The sequence below is a fragment of the Corvus kubaryi genome, unplaced genomic scaffold (assembly GCF_017639235.1).
Source record: "Corvus kubaryi isolate FWS band 111438036 unplaced genomic scaffold, C.kubaryi_AGA036_p1.0 split3-37296, whole genome shotgun sequence".
Lineage (NCBI taxonomy): Eukaryota > Metazoa > Chordata > Aves > Passeriformes > Corvidae > Corvus > Corvus kubaryi.
Genome location: NW_024582086.1, coordinates 3,510,016 through 3,529,429, shown reverse-complemented (window position 1 = coordinate 3,529,429; position 19,414 = coordinate 3,510,016). Strand labels below are relative to the sequence as shown.

The 19,414-nt window shown below is 38.7% G+C and overlaps 1 protein-coding gene across 4 annotated transcripts in view; it reads right to left on the bottom strand.

Annotated features, from left to right (window-relative positions):
- Positions 1-17,401: 17,401 nt before the first annotated feature.
- Positions 17,402-19,414, bottom strand: part of KCNN2 (potassium calcium-activated channel subfamily N member 2) — a 70,265-nt gene continuing 68,252 nt past the window's right edge. For all 4 annotated transcript variants that reach the window (XM_042015261.1, XM_042015262.1, XM_042015263.1 and 1 more), the window contains one exon: positions 17,402-18,920. In XM_042015261.1, coding sequence (XP_041871195.1) covers positions 18,633-18,920 — 288 coding nt within the window. In that variant the 3' untranslated portion in view covers positions 17,402-18,632. The remainder of the gene's footprint in view (positions 18,921-19,414) is intronic.

The window sequence follows — 19,414 nt, the reverse complement described above, 5'->3', positions numbered from 1 at the left end:
TAAGATATTTCATGGGTTGTCTTTTACAATCATCTTTCCACCAATTGGACTTTAGGTTATGGAACAGGAAAACATACTGCACATAGCAGTGTATCAGGCAGGCTATTAAAATTTATGTCTTCCAAATGCTCAGTTAGAAGTAAGCAGAATAAACACATGTTACGAAACTACATTCTCAACAGAACATTACAACTGCAGAAAGTATTAGAAATTGAAAACTCTTAACCTTGTCTTGGCTGACTGCCTTGATCCCAGTATAACATGCCACCAGTGAAGATCTGTGATTCCCTGTCCCCGTTCCTGTTGAGTCTGTTCTCCAGTTCCAAAAATGAATGTGGCAGCCACACAGTCTTCCTCTGAAACCTTCCCTTTCAGACCTCCTTCTAGCAGTACTTCTGGCAAACCAAACAACAGAAAGGGATGGAACAGAGCAGCTGCAGTAATGGGGGTGGAGGTTTTATGTGGGTATGTGAAAGAGGCAATGCTTTCCCTTGGCCCTAAAGCTGTGCTATCATATTAATTCAGTTTGGTACTGTGTGAGTTTGAGATGCCTGCATTGGCAGAAAAGTGCAATATTGTGAGAACTGAGTGTGAAGTGCTGTGAACTGTTCAGATGAGACATTTTGTAAATGGGGAAAACACCTCTCAAGTTATACTCAAATGATCTTGACAGTTTCCAAGGGTTAACTCCCAACTTCCAGTTTCCTCTCTCCTTCTCTCCCTTTTTGACCTCCAAAATGACCAAGAAAGTAGAAAAGTCAGTGTTTAGAAGCATACTACACTGGCTGCTCTGGGTTTGTAGGGATGAACTCAGATTTGACTTGAACCAGTCAAGAAAAAATATCCCTCTTTTCCTTTGCAAATGTGAACCTATTATTATTTGATTGTTATTTTTTTAGCTTTGGGTTCTGTGGTGAAACAAATCTGGGTTCTGACAGACCTGTCTAAGTGACATCTTCCCATAAATCCACCCAGGAGCAGATGCAGCTCTCATGTTGGTGAGCCAGCCCTTGTCCTGTTGTGTCTTGTGACAAATGACAGGTCTGAGACTGCCAGTACGGCTGCAGACAGCAGGCCAGCCTCTTCTCTGAGGAGTGCCACAGGTCCAATTGGGTACCCTCCTTCTGACTGGAGGGACAAAAAGGCTGGGGAGTTTATGTGAGATGCAGGGAGAGAGCTAAGCATCCTCACAGTGTTTCTGTGCTCCCCATTCCAATTGTGAGCTGCAGTTTTAAGTTACAAGCTGGAAAAGAGTAGAGGAAGGATTAATACTAGAGTCATGGCGGCTGGGCAGACCTATGGCAGTTTGTTCATATTCCTTTTAAATGCTATCGTCTTGTACACACCGAACTGGGGTTGGGCCCAAAGCTGCCAATTTGCTGTACCCAAACACAGCTAAACCCACTTTTACAAATATTGCAAAATTTGTGCAGTCCTTTTATGCTCACATGACATTTTTTTTGCTGCACAAAAATTTGTTGCTTGGGCCCTAGATGGCTTTTTATTCTCTGGGTATTTTTTTAAAATAGGTTATGCGTCTTGACTTGCTCTATATGTGCCAGTAGTTACAGAAGAGAGAAGCTGTGTCAGATGAGCTAGCTGCTGTTCAGAGTGCAACAGCTGCTCTTGGGTGGTTCTTCCTGAGATCTGGGTGCATTGTGTCTCTGCAGATGTCTTATTAAGAGTTCTGACCTCCTTTCCTCCTTCCTCCAGTTTAGATTTTGAACACTTCTTTATAAAAGTGAATTTCTCGCCAGTACTACAAAGCCAGTATTATGGTCTATGAGTAAAAAAATTCCCTACTTGTATTAATCACACATCTGAAAACTTCTGAAAAGTAATGTGTCCTGTGATTCTGTGTGAATCTTTTGTGGCAGCAACCAGTAAAAAAATGCCAGGAATTTGGCAATCCTTTTGCAATGTTTATAGTTGCCTGTTTTCCACTCATTGGGGAAAAGCAACGCTTAGGGAACTTCTTGACTCTATCCTCTGTAGCAGAGGGAATGGAATACAAGGTGGTTAAACTTGCATTGTAAGCAATCCTAGATTTTTAAAAATAGATCAAGTGTTGTCTCCCTGATAGTTACTGAATTGGCTGCTCCAGTCACTTACCAGTGAGAGGGAGGCTATCAGTGCTTGAAAGTCTGGTGGGTTAGCAAGAAATCAAGAGACAAATGAGCTCTCTGACCCAGAAAGTTTTAAAAATTCCCCTGACCCTTATATCAAGAGAATTCATTCTTGAGCCTGGAAAAAGCTCTCTACAAGGAGCTGGCAGTTTAAAAACACTGAAGCTGAGCTCCTCAGACACAGCTGCTCATTACTGGCTATTTTGTTTCACAGTCTTCCCTCCAATACAGTTCAAGTTTCATGATGGTTTCAACGAGCCCTTGGAAACAGCTGCTACATTTTAACAGAAGACTCCTGCTTTCTTATGCTGCTGAGCTTTCCCTTAGAGCAATTGACAGAATGGCTAATTTAAAAAAAAACCCCAAACAACATGGTGTTTCATCATTTCATTTTCAGAATATGATTTTGGGACCAGTCTAAGCTAATTGAACTTCCTCTTATGACACTGGGATTGACAGTATTTATAGCAACCTAATTTAAGTTTTCCCTCCCCCAAATGGATATGCTGTTAGTACTAGAGTTTAAAGAAGTACTTGGATCTCCCACCAGGCTGTTATCTGGTCTAGAAGTGGTTTTCAGGCACCTGCTGGAAGACAACCTTGTACTCTCAATAATAAGTTTGCTCATCTTCAACTGCTCTGGAATTTCAGTCTATTGGTAGAAATTAATGTGTGCTGCAGGACTATGGATTTGTGAAGTTAAAAGTTATTTTTAGGTGCTTCTCGTGGCTGTGCTGTGAGTAGCAGGGAAAGTTTTTGCACCTTATTATTATGAACATCCCTCCACTACTCATATCCACCTGCTGCTCCCCAAACTTCATTAAAAATGAGTTAGGCTTCCTTGGTGTAGGTGTTTTCAGACTCCATGTTTGTATTCTCAAGTCTTTCATGGTACCCAACACAAAACTTGCTTGTAGGTAAAAAAAAAAGATAAAACAATACTTGGTCAACAGGATTTCCTGTCATAGATTGAAACAGTTCAGAAGATGGTCACAGTATCATCATCTGCATTTTGTTAATGAGCCTCTTCATCTCCCTCATCTTTTCAACGTTTTACCATCCACCTGTGACTGTAGTTTCAGAAGAATAAGTCCTGCTGACATTTTATGACCTTAATCATAAAACAGGAGATTTTCATGGACTCTTCACAAACCTATAGAAGAACTTCTAGATGGTAAAACAAAATAATTCCAAATTGTTCAGTGTTTTGTGTACAAAACCACAGAATTTTATTTAAAAAATGTCTTTATAACTCCTCAGTTTTCTGACTGAAAGCAGCAGTCATGCTGTTTTATTCACTTTTCTTGAATGCTTCCACATTCACAAAGGAGAGTGAAATGGCTGCTATCAATGGTGTAATAGTAGCCAGCAAAATCTTTATACTCTAAAAAATTTCCACTAACTGTCCGGCCAAATAGTCCTTAATTCTACTTCCGTGGCTTTTGAGGAAAATGATGCTGAGAGCTGTAGCCACAACAAAACTTACATGTCTTGTCTAAGCTTCATGACATGGCCAGAGGTAAAGGATCAATATTTATTACTCACTCCTGAGGTCTGCTATTCAGTTGGTTTCCTTGTTGTTGTACAGCTTACATCAGTACAAGGCAGTTCACCCATATGGAAGCCATGTTTTAGCCATCACCCATTAGGTAATCCCAGCACCAGAATCTGTATTGCTCAACAGGGGTATACACTGAAATCCCACATCTGTGGAGAACTGCTGAGTCTTCCTGTGAAGATGCAGATCATGCCAGAAACACTGCTATTGTCCAAGACAACAAAATCCAGTTACATACTTCATTAGTCCCTCCCACACACCCAGTTGTTATTGGGCACATGTTTGTAAGTGGCAGACAGTATTCCTGCAGTCTGCTGAACATTTTCTTTATGACAGCAATAAGTCTAAACCAAAGCCCTTAGCTGCATCAGGCTCTGATCAGGACTGTAAAGCAGCAAGATAGAATTGCACAGGGCTGAGACTGTTTCTGCTTTGTGCTAAGAAAGAGCAGACCCAGTGTGTGTTTCTTACTCTAGCTGCCTGTCGTGAAGCTATGGAAGGCTTAATTCTTCTCAAGGATCTCTCCACTATTTAGTGGTACTGGGGAAAAAAAAAAAGTCTAGTTTATGCCAGAAGATAGTTCCCAAAGGAACTCACTGCCAGTGTAGCCAGAAATGAATTTTATTCCAGTGTAATCATAGCCAGAATTATCACTGCTTGAACAAGTTTAGACTAAGGCAGTTATTTGTTTAGGAAGATAGAATAGCATTCAGTAATAAGTATATCTTTTAAAATATGTGATTTTTGCACCTGCCTAAGAAATACACTATTTCTGACCTACACTTTTTGAGGTGCAATTTTGGAATTGTAGTGTCAAGATGAACCTCCTTTGGTTTTGCTCTCCGCCTTCTCCCTGCCTCCTCCTTCACCAAGGTCTCATGTCTGAAAGCACTCCATTACCTTTTTCTTCCTTATCTCATACAGGAAGCACAGAGAAAAAGGAAGGCATCCTTAAAGATTTTGGTCCATATCTCATCTGAAGCAAAGGGTTTAGGAGCTAAAAATGCACTGCTTTTGATTCTAAATGGTATTCCATTAAATTTAAAAGAAGTTTTTTGTTGAATTCACACAATTTTGAAAGAAATATGTCTGGAATGTTGTATACTACACTGGTGTCAGACGCTAAAGAGCACAAGCTGAGTGTCTTTAGATATGTGTGATACTGGCTGAGGCTGCCTGTGACACCGATGTACCAGGGAATAGGAGGCCACAAGAGAAACAAGCACAGTTGTTCCATGTTTTGTTTGCCATCACTGGATCTTCACATTAATTCTTGGTTGTAGTCAGACTTGCATCTTGCTCTACAGCTGCCAAAGTAATGCTTCATATGAGAAGTAGAGGACTGCTCTCTACAAGGAAGACTGCAGCTAATATTTATTTGGCAGTATGATACTTGAATTTGCTTTGCAACAGGATACTTAACATTCTTACTGAGTATGTACTTAATATGAACTACATATTTTCCTTTCAGCATTAACTTATTTCAAAAAAACCCAATTCTGCAACACAAGTGGATTTGATTATACCATCTTGGCTTTCAATCACATTTGAGAGAAACGCCATTTCACTGTCAGAGAATACAGTTATTAAGGCATAACTATTTATTTTCATGTCTAATTTCACCTTATCACTAAGGGCTGATTTTTTCCTTTTGTTCTCTGTTATTGTTCACCTAGGTGTTTACCTCCAAGATTTATTCAAGTGACTGGAAGGACAGATGACCTTTCCTCTTTCTGCAAGTTATTTTGATAGCAGACAAAAGAAGGCTCCCATTTCAAGATGTCATGCAAGAGGATGTCTGTCTTCTTTATGAGTTGTACTACTAAGCAACTGTGCCTCTTGCAGTGCTGGATGTCTTGGATTTGTTTTGGAGAAAAAAATAACAACAAACCACCATCCACCCTATCCCTTCCTATTTTCTTCACTAAATCTCTGTGAAATGAAATGCTTACAGTGCCTCAAGTAAAATGTGACATATTTAAGAGAATGGGGAATCAGTATCTGCAAAAAGAGTAGCAGATGATTCAAATACAGTTCAATTTTAGTTATTTATGGGGTGTCAATTGTGTTGAAGTTGAAGCTGATCAAATTAGACAATAGTATTTTTGCCTACACCACAGGCAGCAGTTTCACTTGTTCACAGACTACATATAATAATTAAACAGACAGTATGTTCAGAATTCAGGGGGGTGTGCTGTTACTTAGGGAAGCAAAGTACTTAACAGATATTACAATATGTGAACTATCAGGAAATTTGATAGAAGCTAATGCATTCTCCAAGCTCTAAAATTAAGCTGCCTATTTATGTACTGGCATATGGATTTAGGAGCTATACCTGGAGTCTTTTAAGGCCAACATAAAGAAGTCAAGATTTATCCACAAACTTACACCCAGAAATGTGCGACCACCTAACTGTGTATGAAGACTAATACTAACTCCTGCTAACAGCATTGAAACTTTGAAGTTTATTTACTGTGTTTAGGAAAATCAGGGTGTACTTTATATTCACCAAGAATTTGGTTTATTTATTGGCATCCGTTTTTTCTACAATTATTTTTCACACAGCATCATCCAGTCAATTTTTTTTTTCAATCCATGGCAAATAAAGACTAGACAGGTGTTCAGATTTAATGAACTGGTGTCTTAAATAAAAGCTGTTGTGGAAAGAAAGTCGTAAAGAGGAAATTTTATAACTGATCTGCCAAAGTAATATTTACAAGATTTTTATTTCCAGTGAAGAACTAATGCTAACTGTTTTTTGGGAGAAGAATTTTGGTCTGTTTTAGTTCCTGCATCTATGAATGTAATGTACATCCTATGGATTGGAGTAACACAGGAGTAGTGACTACAGAACTGTGGAGTTATGCTGCAAAATAGTAAGTCACAGACCTGACTGCCAAGATGTGCACAAAAGGTTGAGAATTGGTAGTAATACCTGTACATTTTTTTTTCTTCAGTTATGTGTGTGCAGTAAAATATCTGACAACATAGTTATTGAAGAAGTGTTTATTGAATATAAGTGTCTGGGAGGGCACTACTATGGTGTGGGTTTTCTTCTACTATGAAACCACAAATTTGGGGTATTTGGTAGCGTGGAGACGAGGGAGGAAGAAATGAAAATCTTTGACTTTCTTGTTGTCAGGCTAGAGACAGCTGCACAGTTTATATCCCTTTCATTACCTAGCCTTCAAATCTTCTGTGGTTCTGTGATCTCTAGACAGGATAGGTTGAGGTGTCCTACCATTACAGTGAACATACATATCCTGAAAAACAGAATGGATAGCTAATATCATATTATGTGGAGAAGAAATCAAAGCATCAGTGATAAAAGTGGGCTGAGAGCAGAAAGTAGGCTTCTTTATGTGTACATGAGCAAATGTTGGTTTGCTTTAGTGTTTATGTGGATAGGTAACTGGCCTGAAAAGCTGTGTTATAAGGTAGTCAGGGTCTGCTTATTCCTTGCAAGAGCTGGATCCTCAGGCATTTTCTGTTGGGCAACCAATTTTGTGGTTCCTCCACTCAAGGAAATGCTTATCTGTCAGTCCTTGTGAATTATGTGGAAGGTGTTGAGTGATGTGCTTGGAGAAATGTGGAGGGGTTTGAGTTTGGGGTTTTGTTGACCATTTTTTAATTGGCTTGGTAGAGAGTTTGGGATTTTTTTGTTTGTTTGTTTGTTTGTTTGACTTTATCATCCTGACTGTTTTGGAATATTACACCAACTTTCTTGCAACAGAAGACACATTTTAGTCTTTTAGACCAGTTTGTAACAACCAACCTAAAACCAACTCTCTGAAGCTTGGTAAAGTTACCAGCTGTGCAGATCCAGCTACACATGAGCCGAAAGGGTGCTGCGGTTTAGAAGCATCCATGAGAGCTCCCATTTGATTAAGTTGACATTCAGCACCTATTCATCTTCAAGACTGACCTATGGCCAGAAACCCCCCCTCTTTTTTCTCTCACATCTATACTAAAACTTGCAAGTACTTGTAAAGAAAGTCCAGATATCACAAAAGGATTTCCCAATATTATTCTCGTCTTACTGGCAACGTACTTTTAATCAACATAGACTCCTCTTTTTCCTTTTCCAGCTTCATCTGTTGCTACAAGCATTTTTGTATTGGGTTCTGTGGAACTCTCCAGGGAAGTTTGCCACTTGTTTGGTCTCTGGCTGCCTTCTCTCAGGGGGAAATAACTGTGCAGGGCTGTAAGAACTGGAGCTCTTGGGTGAGAGTTCCAAAGCAAATAGAGAAATTGCAGAAACTCTCAGGAATTTAAGAACAGAAGAAAAATAGCAAAGGTTAACTTGTCAGGTAAATTCATTTTAGAAATATATTTTTTTCATCTTAAATCTTGCAGACAAGTTGTCTACCGTCTTAGCTTTTTATTTATCTTTCTCAATGCTAGATAAAGAATGGTCTTCAAATTCTTATGGTATTTGGTACCCATACAGGTCAGTTGCTGTGGCCAAGGAAGTTACAGCGGATGTATATAGAGACCTCAAACCTTGAAACCTACATAATATGGAAAGTGAAAGGAAAACTCCAGGGCACAGAAAAGCACAGAAATCCAAAGCCTTAATAAAGGTTTTCAGATTTTTTGCACTATAACTTGATGGAGTCAAAGAGGTTACTTTGGACAAAAGATAGCTTGGGCCAAAGGCACTATCTCAGTATAGTGTAAAAATTGTACTAATAAAATTAATACACTGACATATCAGCCTTTTTAATTTAAAAAACCCAACCCAACCCCCCCTCCCCAGAAAAACCTCCAAAACCCAAACAAGAAAAAAAGGCAGGAACTGTCATGACAAAAGCTTTGGCTATGTGAGAGTTGTGCACTTCCTTGTTTATCCTGTGTGACCCTGACTGCCAAGGTTAGGTGTCAAGGATTTGCAGGCAATGTATCTGAAAGGTTGTCTTTTTGATATGCAGATTCCATGCGCTTAGCAGAGAGCTGCCAAGAGATTGCTGGTAGAAATACTGGTAGAGCAGCAGATGGCCTATGAGCTTAGGGGTCCAGTCTAGATTGACACCTTGAAATTCCATGATAGTTTCACAGGGCAAACTTTGTGGATGAGTTTCCCCCACGCTTTTAAAGTTCTATAGACTGAAATGCATTTGAGAGAGAGTAGGAATTGTCTAACCAGAGTAAACTTACTTTGCCTTATTGTCATTACAGATCATCCACAATACTAGTAATAAAGAAAACAGAGAAGAGTGTACTGCATCTGATGTTCACATCTATTGATTTCAAGAGCCTGTTGCTTTATTATGCTGCTTTCTGTTTAGTTCTCTGGCAGATGTCACATAGTTTGAAGCAGAGTGAGCAAGGTAACTGCAAAGATGAATAGATTTGTGTAAATAAATGTGATTTTGTATACCTCAAACAAAATCCAGAGAAGTAGTCTTCTGTTACTGAAGGAAAAGAACTAATAAAATAATAAATACCTTACATTAAGTTAAAAAAAACCTTAAGGGAAAAAAAGAAGTTGTACATAACTATCAGAAAGCAAAAGTGCAGAACCTGAAAGGGCAACTGGTGAAACTGCCTATCTTCAATTCTGGCTCCTCATGGGACTAGTCTTGAAAGTGCAGAATCATTCTACTATTTCTGGAAAAAAAAAAATTTGTGTTCATTCTTTCTGTTATAGAAGAACTTTTAAAGTAATTATCCTTTTGCTTCCTCTTTTAAAAATGCTATAGGCTTTTTTTTTAACATCTCTTTCTTTCCCACAAAACCAGACTGGGGACAGGAAGAGCTCAGGACTAACTTCAAACGAGGTATTTAACAATGGCATTAGTTCTCAAACTGTTTCTGGCACTTGCATCATTGACCTGCTTGCTCCTTGTCTGGTTTGCTTTCAAACCTCACCAGAAACAGCTTTGTATTTTTTTTGTAATGTTACACTTGCACAATGTTGCCTGATTGCAGAAGTTCAGACTGTCTCTGACTCACAGAGGAAGGAGCTTAGCACCAAGCCGCCCAGGGCTCTTCCCAGAAAATAAGGCAAGAAAGAGGGTGTAGGAAAATATGTACTTGCTACTTTCTACAGGGACCTGAGCCCAGTTTTCCTGTTTTCTGAGAGAGAGCATCCTGCTACTGAAAAAAATGAAGTTGATGAATGGGTAGCTATTATAGCATGTACTCAAAAAGGAGCAAGAGAAGAAATCTGTTTGCTGGGGCTTGCTCTAAGTATCTTTTTATTTCAATCCTCTGAGGGCACAGAGAAAATTAGGCAGCTAAACATTTCAGAAATGAAAAATACTTTTTTCCTACAAATGTCATTGCTACCCTGCTTTGGGGTTAATTCAAATGTTCCTCCCCCCATCACCTGCCTGAAAAAACAAAAGGACATGTCTGTTTACAGGTGTGGGTGATGTTCATCCATACCTGATAGGGTAGAAATCAAATCTCAGTGAAAAAGAGTGGTATTCCCTATAAATTACTTCGGATAAATACTTCATTTTTCTCAGAAACTTCCCTTCCATATGAGAGTTATCTAGCAGAAATTCCAGGGCTTACAACATAAAAAATGTATTGCTATCAAGTTTTTCTGACAGTCATCTTGGAAGTTATTTGGAACAATAATACACATGGAGCTTCAGGGAAGCTTCTGGCTCTGTTTAAGTGAATTAAACAGAGTAGTGGGAAAATGTTTCTTCATTCACAAAATCAAATCACCACATTCTTTGCTGGGCTCCTTTGTGCAGCTGCTTTGTACCTAGCCTTGTTGCTCAGCCTTTTGCACTTGTCCGTCACTCAGCTGAACTGAGCCAGAACTGTTCAAATAACTGTGGAACATGAGAAATGAGAGGTGTGCTACTCTGTAGCTCCTTGCAGGGCAAATAGCATGAGTCACAGGAGGTAGAACTTCCTATCATGAATCATGCATCCAAATGCCACCAGTGAGTATCTGGCTGTTTCGTACATGTGTAAGAAATATTTTCTCCACCAATGATTTTTTTTTGTCAAGTCCTTTTTGAATACCATATACTACAGCTGCAGATCCTTGAGCAGAAAGCTGATGGGGAAGTAGAGGTTCGCATGAGTGAAAAGTGGGCAACAAAGAGATGCCCTCATGCTGCTACCAGACACCAGACTTTGTTGCACTGTCTGCAGATATGGCCTATATTCCTCTCCATGGCAGATGTGGACATAGCCTGCAAGGAAAAACTCAGATGTATCCACAGTCCACTAATAGAGAGGCTGAGGATCAAACCCTCTCTGTCCTATTTTTACCTCTCTGAAATTAATTGCAAAAATTATTTGAAAAGCCTACCTGCTTTTTGCCCATCTCTCTTCTGTTTCCCTTCAACTGAAAAAAGTATCTGCAATTCTGGAAATGCACATATTCATGCTGCTGTATCACAGTAATTCCTTCAAATTGAAAATAAGTATAGCTGAATTACTAAATGCATTTTATAGACGGAAGAAAACAGGGTAAAAAGGTAGGAAATATAATCCTAAATATATAAGATCTGTAAAAGCAATCTATTTCTTATGTTCAATTTTTGTGTTCATTTTTATGCACCTGATAACTGAAAAAAACATGACCTAAATTCCTGCCACTGTTCTTTCGATAACTGAACAGCCTCCACTGCATATAGATTGCAACTAAAAAGTCTGAAAGGACAGAAGCTCTTCCACATGTTCTTCCATTATTTTCCAAAGTATCTTGGGAAATCATGGGAAAGCCTCTTCTCTCCAGACCTGACTGGGGATGATGTCCTGAGCTCAAGTGGAAGGTGTTATAGTATGGCTGACCAGGTGAATTCAATGGGCATAGATATTTTCTGTCATGTCTGTGGAACTGGCTGGGCAGCAGTGCCAGCTGAGCAGCCTCAAATCAGTGCAAGGGTACTGAATCTTGTAGCAAGAAGTGCTTTCAAACATGTTGAAAACACCAGAATTGTGATGTGTTTGATCCATCATTACTAGCCATACTGACTGAAAGCTCTGTTTCAAAGAAATCCAGTGAAACAAGGCGGTTTGCAAGCACATTTCAACCTGGGGACTGTTTTCTGAACTTGTGTGGTTAGGAGTCAATCTACAAGTCTTTTGTCTCATCATCATGCAGTACAAGTGAGACTCTGAACTCCAGCCAACACAGACTGGGCTAATTGACAGCTCTTCTTCTGCCATTTATTTATTTATTTATTAAAGTAGATGTAATGTTTAACCACCTAGAAGCCAAGTTCCTAAATCTCATTGCCAAGCCAGAACACTTTCCTAAGGTTTATCCCCCTTGCATCCTGGTAATTGGTGCTGGTGGAGTGTTGCTGGTTTCTATCTTGAAAGCAAGTTGTTCTCTGAAAGAGTCCTACTGAGTGGTACAGCACTGTCCTTGCCCCCAGTGGAGAAGCAGACCCCGTGCTTTCTTCACAGCAGTAGCACAGCCTGTCATAATGGGTGACATCACGTTTCAGATGTGATAAGAAAAGCATATTTCAGTCTATAACACCATTTAAGAAACAGAAGAATGTAGCGATACAGTGGTGTGGGAGGAAGAACAGAGGTTATATGCTGCTGCCCCATTGAGGGGCCTTGGCCACCTTCAGGTTGGGTCTTGCTCTCTCCAGTAACAGGCACTGGGCCAGTGGCCTCTCAGTGGCCCCAGGGTCACCTCCTACCAGATCAATCCCAGCAGCTGCATACCAGAGATGCTGACAGAGGCAACCACAGTTCCCAGTGCTCAGCAGCTGCTGGAGGAAAATGCATAGAACAAAGGGTTGAGGCTGGGTTGGCACAACAGAGGGAGTGGCATGTACCCATGCCTCTTATCCTACGTGCACTCATTTGTGCTAAGTGGTGTTTGCAAAAAAAAAAAAAAAATTGAGCTCTGATTGTTACTATTTTATTACCTAGGGTGCCATATTATTTGAAACTGCAGGTTAAGTTAAAGGGTGGCCCCAAGATAGATTTCTTTTTCTCCTACATGCATGTCAAGTTCATGTGCTTATCACGACAGTTCTTCCTCCATCAGGAAAACTGATCTGCCACACCTCATTTTGTGCAGATTTGTGGTACTGAGCACACAGTGATGTGTTTTAAGTTCCAAACTGCTCCTGAGATATATTTTTGATTTTTGTGTGAGACCACTTGAAACCTCATCTCTTGCCATTTATATTAGCCTGTGGAGGCTAAGGACCTGTCTTTTGAGAGAATAATCTAGCATAATCTCTTCCAGGCCTTCTCCACATTTCTATTAGAGTTTGGAGTCCTTTGTTAAAAGAAACTTGCTTTATTTCTGTGTGATGATCAGCCTTCATATTACTCTCACATTTTGAGAACTTCTCATATAAGGTGATAAGCTAGTATTAAACACATACAGTTTGCCCCTATAATTCATTGTCAGAAAGTGTAATTGCACAGTCTCTTACACTTCATTGCTCCCCATGAATTTTACATCTGGAGCGAGGCTTCACTTAAACCTTTCCTAAGCTCTGAAGCCTCTGGCTTGTCAATTTGTCTACTCGAACATTTTAACTCCATTATTATTCCTAGTGCTATATGATGTTTGGTCATTTATCTGGACTGGAGCTGCTTTTTTGTTAAGAGACCTGCTTTGCTGTAATCCACATAGGAGAATATGCATCTCCTCTTTAGACTCAAGGTACTTTGAAATTCAGGTTAGAAAGGGAACAGTAGGTCAGAATAGGCATACTCTTAAAGTAGAACCTCTTAATCTAACTAAAAGCTTGTAGCTCGCTTCATGTATAATTGAAAACAGTATAGATTCTCCTAAATACTTGAAGATACTAATGGGCTTAAGCGAATCTGACTGAAAGGGAAGTCAGCATAAAGCTTCATTCTCCATCTGATTTTGTTACTTGCCATGCTAGTTTGCAACAGGTTCAAGATCTTGGCTTATGTTTTTTCTTTCACTGACACCACGTTGCATATCCTTCAATGTGCAGAGAAGCTTTGAAGTCCTCTGCAAGAGAATCTTCTTCATATAAAGGCCTGAAAATTATTGATCTAATAGAGCTTCAGCTATATCACTGTAACGAAGTCTAATATATGGCAGTATGTTGATGCTAATTCTGGTAACTGCCTCCATTTCAGCATGTCAACATACACTAGTCCAGACCACTCCGCACCTGCTCCGTCCATGTGCTGTACTGTCCAGCTGTAAGCAATTCTTGGCAGGGAATCAAGTGTCTGCACTGGGCTTGATGCTGTGCTAAGCCGTAAGTCTTGAGCAGAGTTGGACAAATTAACACAATCTTCCTCTCCTATTCATTATTATGAATAGGAGATCATCTTGCACACCAGGCTGCTCTTGAGAGATGGGACTTTTTGCTCAGTGCTGTGCTAAGTCCCCCGATAGTGAGAGAAACCTGTTCTTTCTGGAGTGAATAAAACCCCGTGATTTCTGGACCAAAGCTGATGTGCAGTGAGGCACTCAGGCAAGTCAGAGCCAAACCTATGCACGCCTGACAGGAAAGAATCTTTTAAGTGTCTCTTTTTCTTTATTCTCTCAGACATGGAGAGAGTCGAGATCTTAAGGATACCCCTTAAAAGGTTTATAATAAAAAGGCTAACATACATTATAGCTTAGTTTTCTTTGAATTTGTGCTAACAGATACAGGACCACATTCATAAGCCCTAATCGACAGATGTAGGTTAATTTTGTTATGCACATATAAAGTTCTGTGTACATAAATTTCCACACACATAAATGTTGGCTTTGAGTGTGTGTCAGCTCCACCTCAGGACTGTTCAGACATGGCAGTGTTCTTCCCAGGCTAGGGCTGGCTCGTACCTGGGTAGCCAGGAGTGCTGGTTAAAATTTGTGTCCGTTTCTACCTGAGCATTTAGATATGCTGATGCAGAGGTGGAATTCTGAAAGTAACACACATGAGTGTTAGCTCTTTCCTACCTTCCCCTCTATTTCGTTGCTTGTCACCCCTTAATAATTACTTTGAGTGTGGACTAAAAGGGCAAAAAGACTTTAAGGACTTTGATTTAAAAAAAGAATGGATATGACCAAAAAGCATGGCAGATGGAGAGCACACACTTACTAACCAGAAAACCTCCCATGGATAAAACTTACAAAGAATTTTTCATAACTTTTAGTTAGGGGAAAAGAGTTTTCAAACAATTTTAATTTTTAGTACTGTAAGGGTTACAGATTTTATTCTGAACTTTAGACACATTGAACACCTTTTATTCTTTTATGCTTAGATATGCTTTTAGTGTGCGGCATATCAATTTGAATGTTTACATATGATCTGACATGGAAAGAGTCTTACAATTTGTAAAACAGTATGCTTACCACTTATCTTTGCTCTAATGATGACAGTGATTCCAACCCAGTCTGGGGAGCCAGAGTTTTGAAACAGCTCATAAGGTATGGACCTCCAGAAGGCTTTTAGAGCTCCTAAGATGGATGCCAAACTTTTAGATAGTAAATCTCTTTCCGTATTAGATAGATCCTTATGGAGCAGCAGGAGGTAAAGAAAAGCTGAGTTGCACAAGTCCATCTGGAAAGATATGCAGGCTTAAAATCCATAATGATTTACAGAATCAAGAATTGCAGAGCATTTGCAAGCATAAATCATATGAATGTATTATTCTGATTCTGCAAAAAACCTAAATGTAAGTAAAAAGTACTATTTAAATCAATGCATTTAATCTTAAGCGTCATGAACAGGTCTATTTGTGATGTTAATTTCAGTCCTTCCGAGCAAGATATCTCTGCTCGGTGTCTTTAAAAAAGCAGACTAGCAACAAGACTCCCAAGAAACTGACAAATGGAATCAGTGTCTGGAATGTAGTGAAAAGGAGGAGTTTAATAGCAACTGAAAGCAGAATTTTCCTACTGGTGAAACTAAGGCAAGAGGTGCATGAAGCTTTACAGTTGTAACATGGTAAATATGCCATATGCTTCGAGAAAGACTCTTTGTAAACAATCTTTCAAAGAAAAGTCTACATTTAAATATACAGTTTCCAAGATATCATAATGATATGTTTTCCTTTTGATGATCATATCTGTTGACAATGATAGAGCTAAAATTTTGGAAATAAAAAGTCAGTAAGGTTGTGGTACTACAAAAGTCAGACGAGGGAAGACTAAAAGGAGTTTAGTGTCAGGAGTAAGAAAATCAAACCAAGAGTGCTTTGTGCTCTCCTGAATAGAAGTTTATATCTGTCCTTTCATATAGTGTATCCCCATGCAGCACCTTAGTGCTGAAATCAGGTATTACGAGAAAAAAATCATTTGTGCTGAAAATGCAGATAAAATATCTGTAGTGAGCTTGAAGGTAAATTAAGATGTAGAACTGGAGTATTACATGGTGACATCATTTGTTTTTTGCTTTAAAAAGAAAGAAAGGAATCCAAAATAATTTGGCAGGTTGTTACAGAATGCTACTGATGGAAATAATCCTGATGCATCTCACCATTGCAAAAAGCTGTGGCAATAATATTAAGTTTAGGCTCCTGAGTCCTAGTGAGTAAAAGAATTGGAGAGGTCAAAGATGACAGCTGCTCTTTCACAACAGAAATAGCTAGCTCAATACTTACAGCTAGATCTTAATTCAAATTGACAGATTGACAAGAATTTTCAAAGTGTAGCTACAGTTCTTAAAAAACCCAGTTGTGCAAAAAATGGGTGTTATACATATATTAAAAAGATGTAAACAATGAAAGAGCTACTTCAAGCTGACAGGAAAAAAAGGAATGTATTCAAGCTACAGAAAGTGTATTTCACATTCAATGTCAAGAAAAGTATTCTAAACTAAATGCAAAAAAGGAGAAAAAAAGAATTCTAAAACTTGACTATTTAATTCCAATATTATTAATCACTACTGGCCTTATGACCACTCACAATCTCATGTAGTTAAGGACTGCACTAGAAAAGTATTAGCACTATATAATATCCCCCTTTTCCTTTGGAAATGAACTCCATAAAAACAAAAGCAGAACTGCAAATACTATGCATACTGCTTGTTATTTCCAGTCACAAAATACCAGTCTGCAAATAAGGCACGCCAAAGGCATGCAACTGTCCTGCTCTAGGGGGAAAAATACGCAAACTCATCATTTTTCTCAAGGACATAAAAAGTTGGAGAAATTCTTGACCTTTTAATAAGCATGCAATACCTCTGGATGTCACTTATACATTCATCATTTATACATTCGTAACACCAGAAAAGAAGATCCTTTAATTTAAATAGGCCTAAAGTATCTGCTGTTTTTCAGATTATGTATTTGGTTTGGGGAATTCTGGTTACTGGAAAGAACAGCTTTTCTGTCTTGCCCAGCAGGGCTCTGCCCTGACTTCTTGCATTACTCTTTCCTGCCTGTCCTTGTTGACCAGAAGTCACAGTGTTTCATGGAGCAATGTGCATTTCCTTCAACGTGCAAGTTGGTTACTTCTAGGCAGACATAATATTACTTAGAAACAGTCAGCCATGTCTACTTGTTTAGCTACAGATGTCACCCTTGTCTGTAAACTGGGGGAGAGGCAGACTGGACTGGCATATTTCGTAAATAGCAAGTACTAAAAAATACCTCATAAAGTCAAATAATTTCCTGTTTATAACTAGGAATTGTGAATGTAAGTTGCATCTTCTGAGCATTTAAACTTACCTAGTTTTGCTACTCTGGAGCATAAACCAGGAGAAATGTCAGTCAAAACCTTTTCACCAGTGCCTACTGGTGACTATGCTTTCTGATTTGTTTTCAGGGTTTTTTTACTTTTTTTGTTTGTTTGTTTGTGGTTTTTTTTTTTGTTTTTTTTTGGTTTTTTTTTTTTTTGTTTTGTTTTTTTTTAATAAAGTAGGAGACCTTATTTTTATGCACGAAAATAAAGTACTATAGATACCCTACTGTTGTAACTCCAGTCTACAGCTGGCTTTTTACAGATTTTGGAAATATTGCTAGAAGTGTTTTGCTAAGCTTGACTGCATAGCAGGAAACATGGGGATTACCCAAACATAATGTATACAGAACACTGTGCTGCCATCACACAACCGTGTATACTATGTGTGTCAGTCATTCACTCCAGAAACACAATGAAAGGAGTGGAGAAAGTAGCAACCTAACACTTTCAAAACCCAAATAGCATTATTAGGAGACTTCTGGCTGAAAGTGATGCTTTCGATCTGGACAAACTTACCTGGCATAGTTATGAGACTCCGAATAAGTAAACAGGACTTTGCCTGTAGTTTTTGAATGCCAGTAGCTTTACAAATAGTCAGTTTAAAAGATCATTGCCATGGGCATTGCATAAATAATTTTATATACATAAATACATATGTATATAGATATTATCTATGTGCATGTGTGTACCAATGCATGTTAAATAAAAGCCCTAAGAATATTTTAAAAACCCATAGCTTACTCCAAGACTTATATTCTAGGATAAACTATATTTTTAATTAATCACTTCAGAAATTGAAGCTGTCAGTGACCTTTTAAAATGACTATACATATACAGCACACTGTTAGATTAATATCAATTTTTTTTCCCCCTCCACTGCAAGCGAAGTTTAGACAGTTAGCTTTCATACTGAGAAATTATTATTAAGCTTCAATTTAGCTTCTTAAAAGTTCACAATTAGGTCTTTTGATTGTGATTTTTTTTTGGTCATTAGGTCCAAGTAATCAAGTAACTATGTGCAGAAATTAACCTTTTTATTATACTAGATTATGTATTGTAGTAGTAAAGCTTGTTTGAAGTGCATGAATAAAAAGTGAAATTACAGGAAGAACAATCTAATATAGCAATAATAGGTGCATTCACTGTGCATTTGAGAGGAGGAGGGGGGAAAAAAAGAAGAGTTTTCACTCATTTTGGCCTAAAATCTGTTCAGGTTTCCAGGATTCTGACATCAGAACCCAGATAACACTGGCTAGAACCATAGGGCTTTACAATAAAAGCTAAAATATTGACCATATGATGGCAAAAAGTCTTTATTTTGCGGTTAACTTATTCTCTTCTAGCTACTCTCTGATGAAGTTGGTGGTGCTGTGGAGGATGATCTCCTTCTTCTTGACAAAGATCGTGACCGTTCAGCACTGTAGGCAACATGTTTATCGTAATTTTGTATCTGAGCCTCGAGGAATTCCCTCTGTTGCTGGCTGATTGTCTGGCTAATCACTCCAGGAAGAGCTTGAATGCTACCAATTAAAGTTTCCAGTTTAGTTTCCAGAGTAACAATTCTCTTCTCAAAATCTTCACTTCTTTCATTTAAGTCAGAAATCATGTCATACATGATGTTTTGAGTCTGAAAGCAGAAGGATGTAAGTAAAGGTTTAGAGAGACCTTACAAGTATTGTAACAAGTAGCACAACTCTACAAGGGTTTGTAAAAGAGGATATGAGTATTATTACAATAGATAGTCTTGTGAAATGATTTTCCCTGTAGATTAAATTACAGTAGACTAAGCTTTCTACTAGATTTCTTGAGCAGAAATGTAGTGCCTTTTAGTAGCACTTCAGATGTCAAAGTTGAAATCAATTAAAAACCAGACCTTTTGTGGAAATTCAGGTGCTTGGGAGTGCACCAGGTGAAGCTTTTTGAACAGTCAGTGGAAGCCACCAGGGGACTGGAGGCTCCAGTGATGTGCTCCATCCTTAACTGTTCTTGATTCTTAAACACCTTCGTTCTTGAAAGCAGAGCACAAATGTTGTTCACTGGCTTTCTCCCTAAACTGAGCAGGTTTTCTTGGATTGGCAGTAAGAGGAATCCAGTGCATTGTTTTTGAAAAGTAGTGCAAGG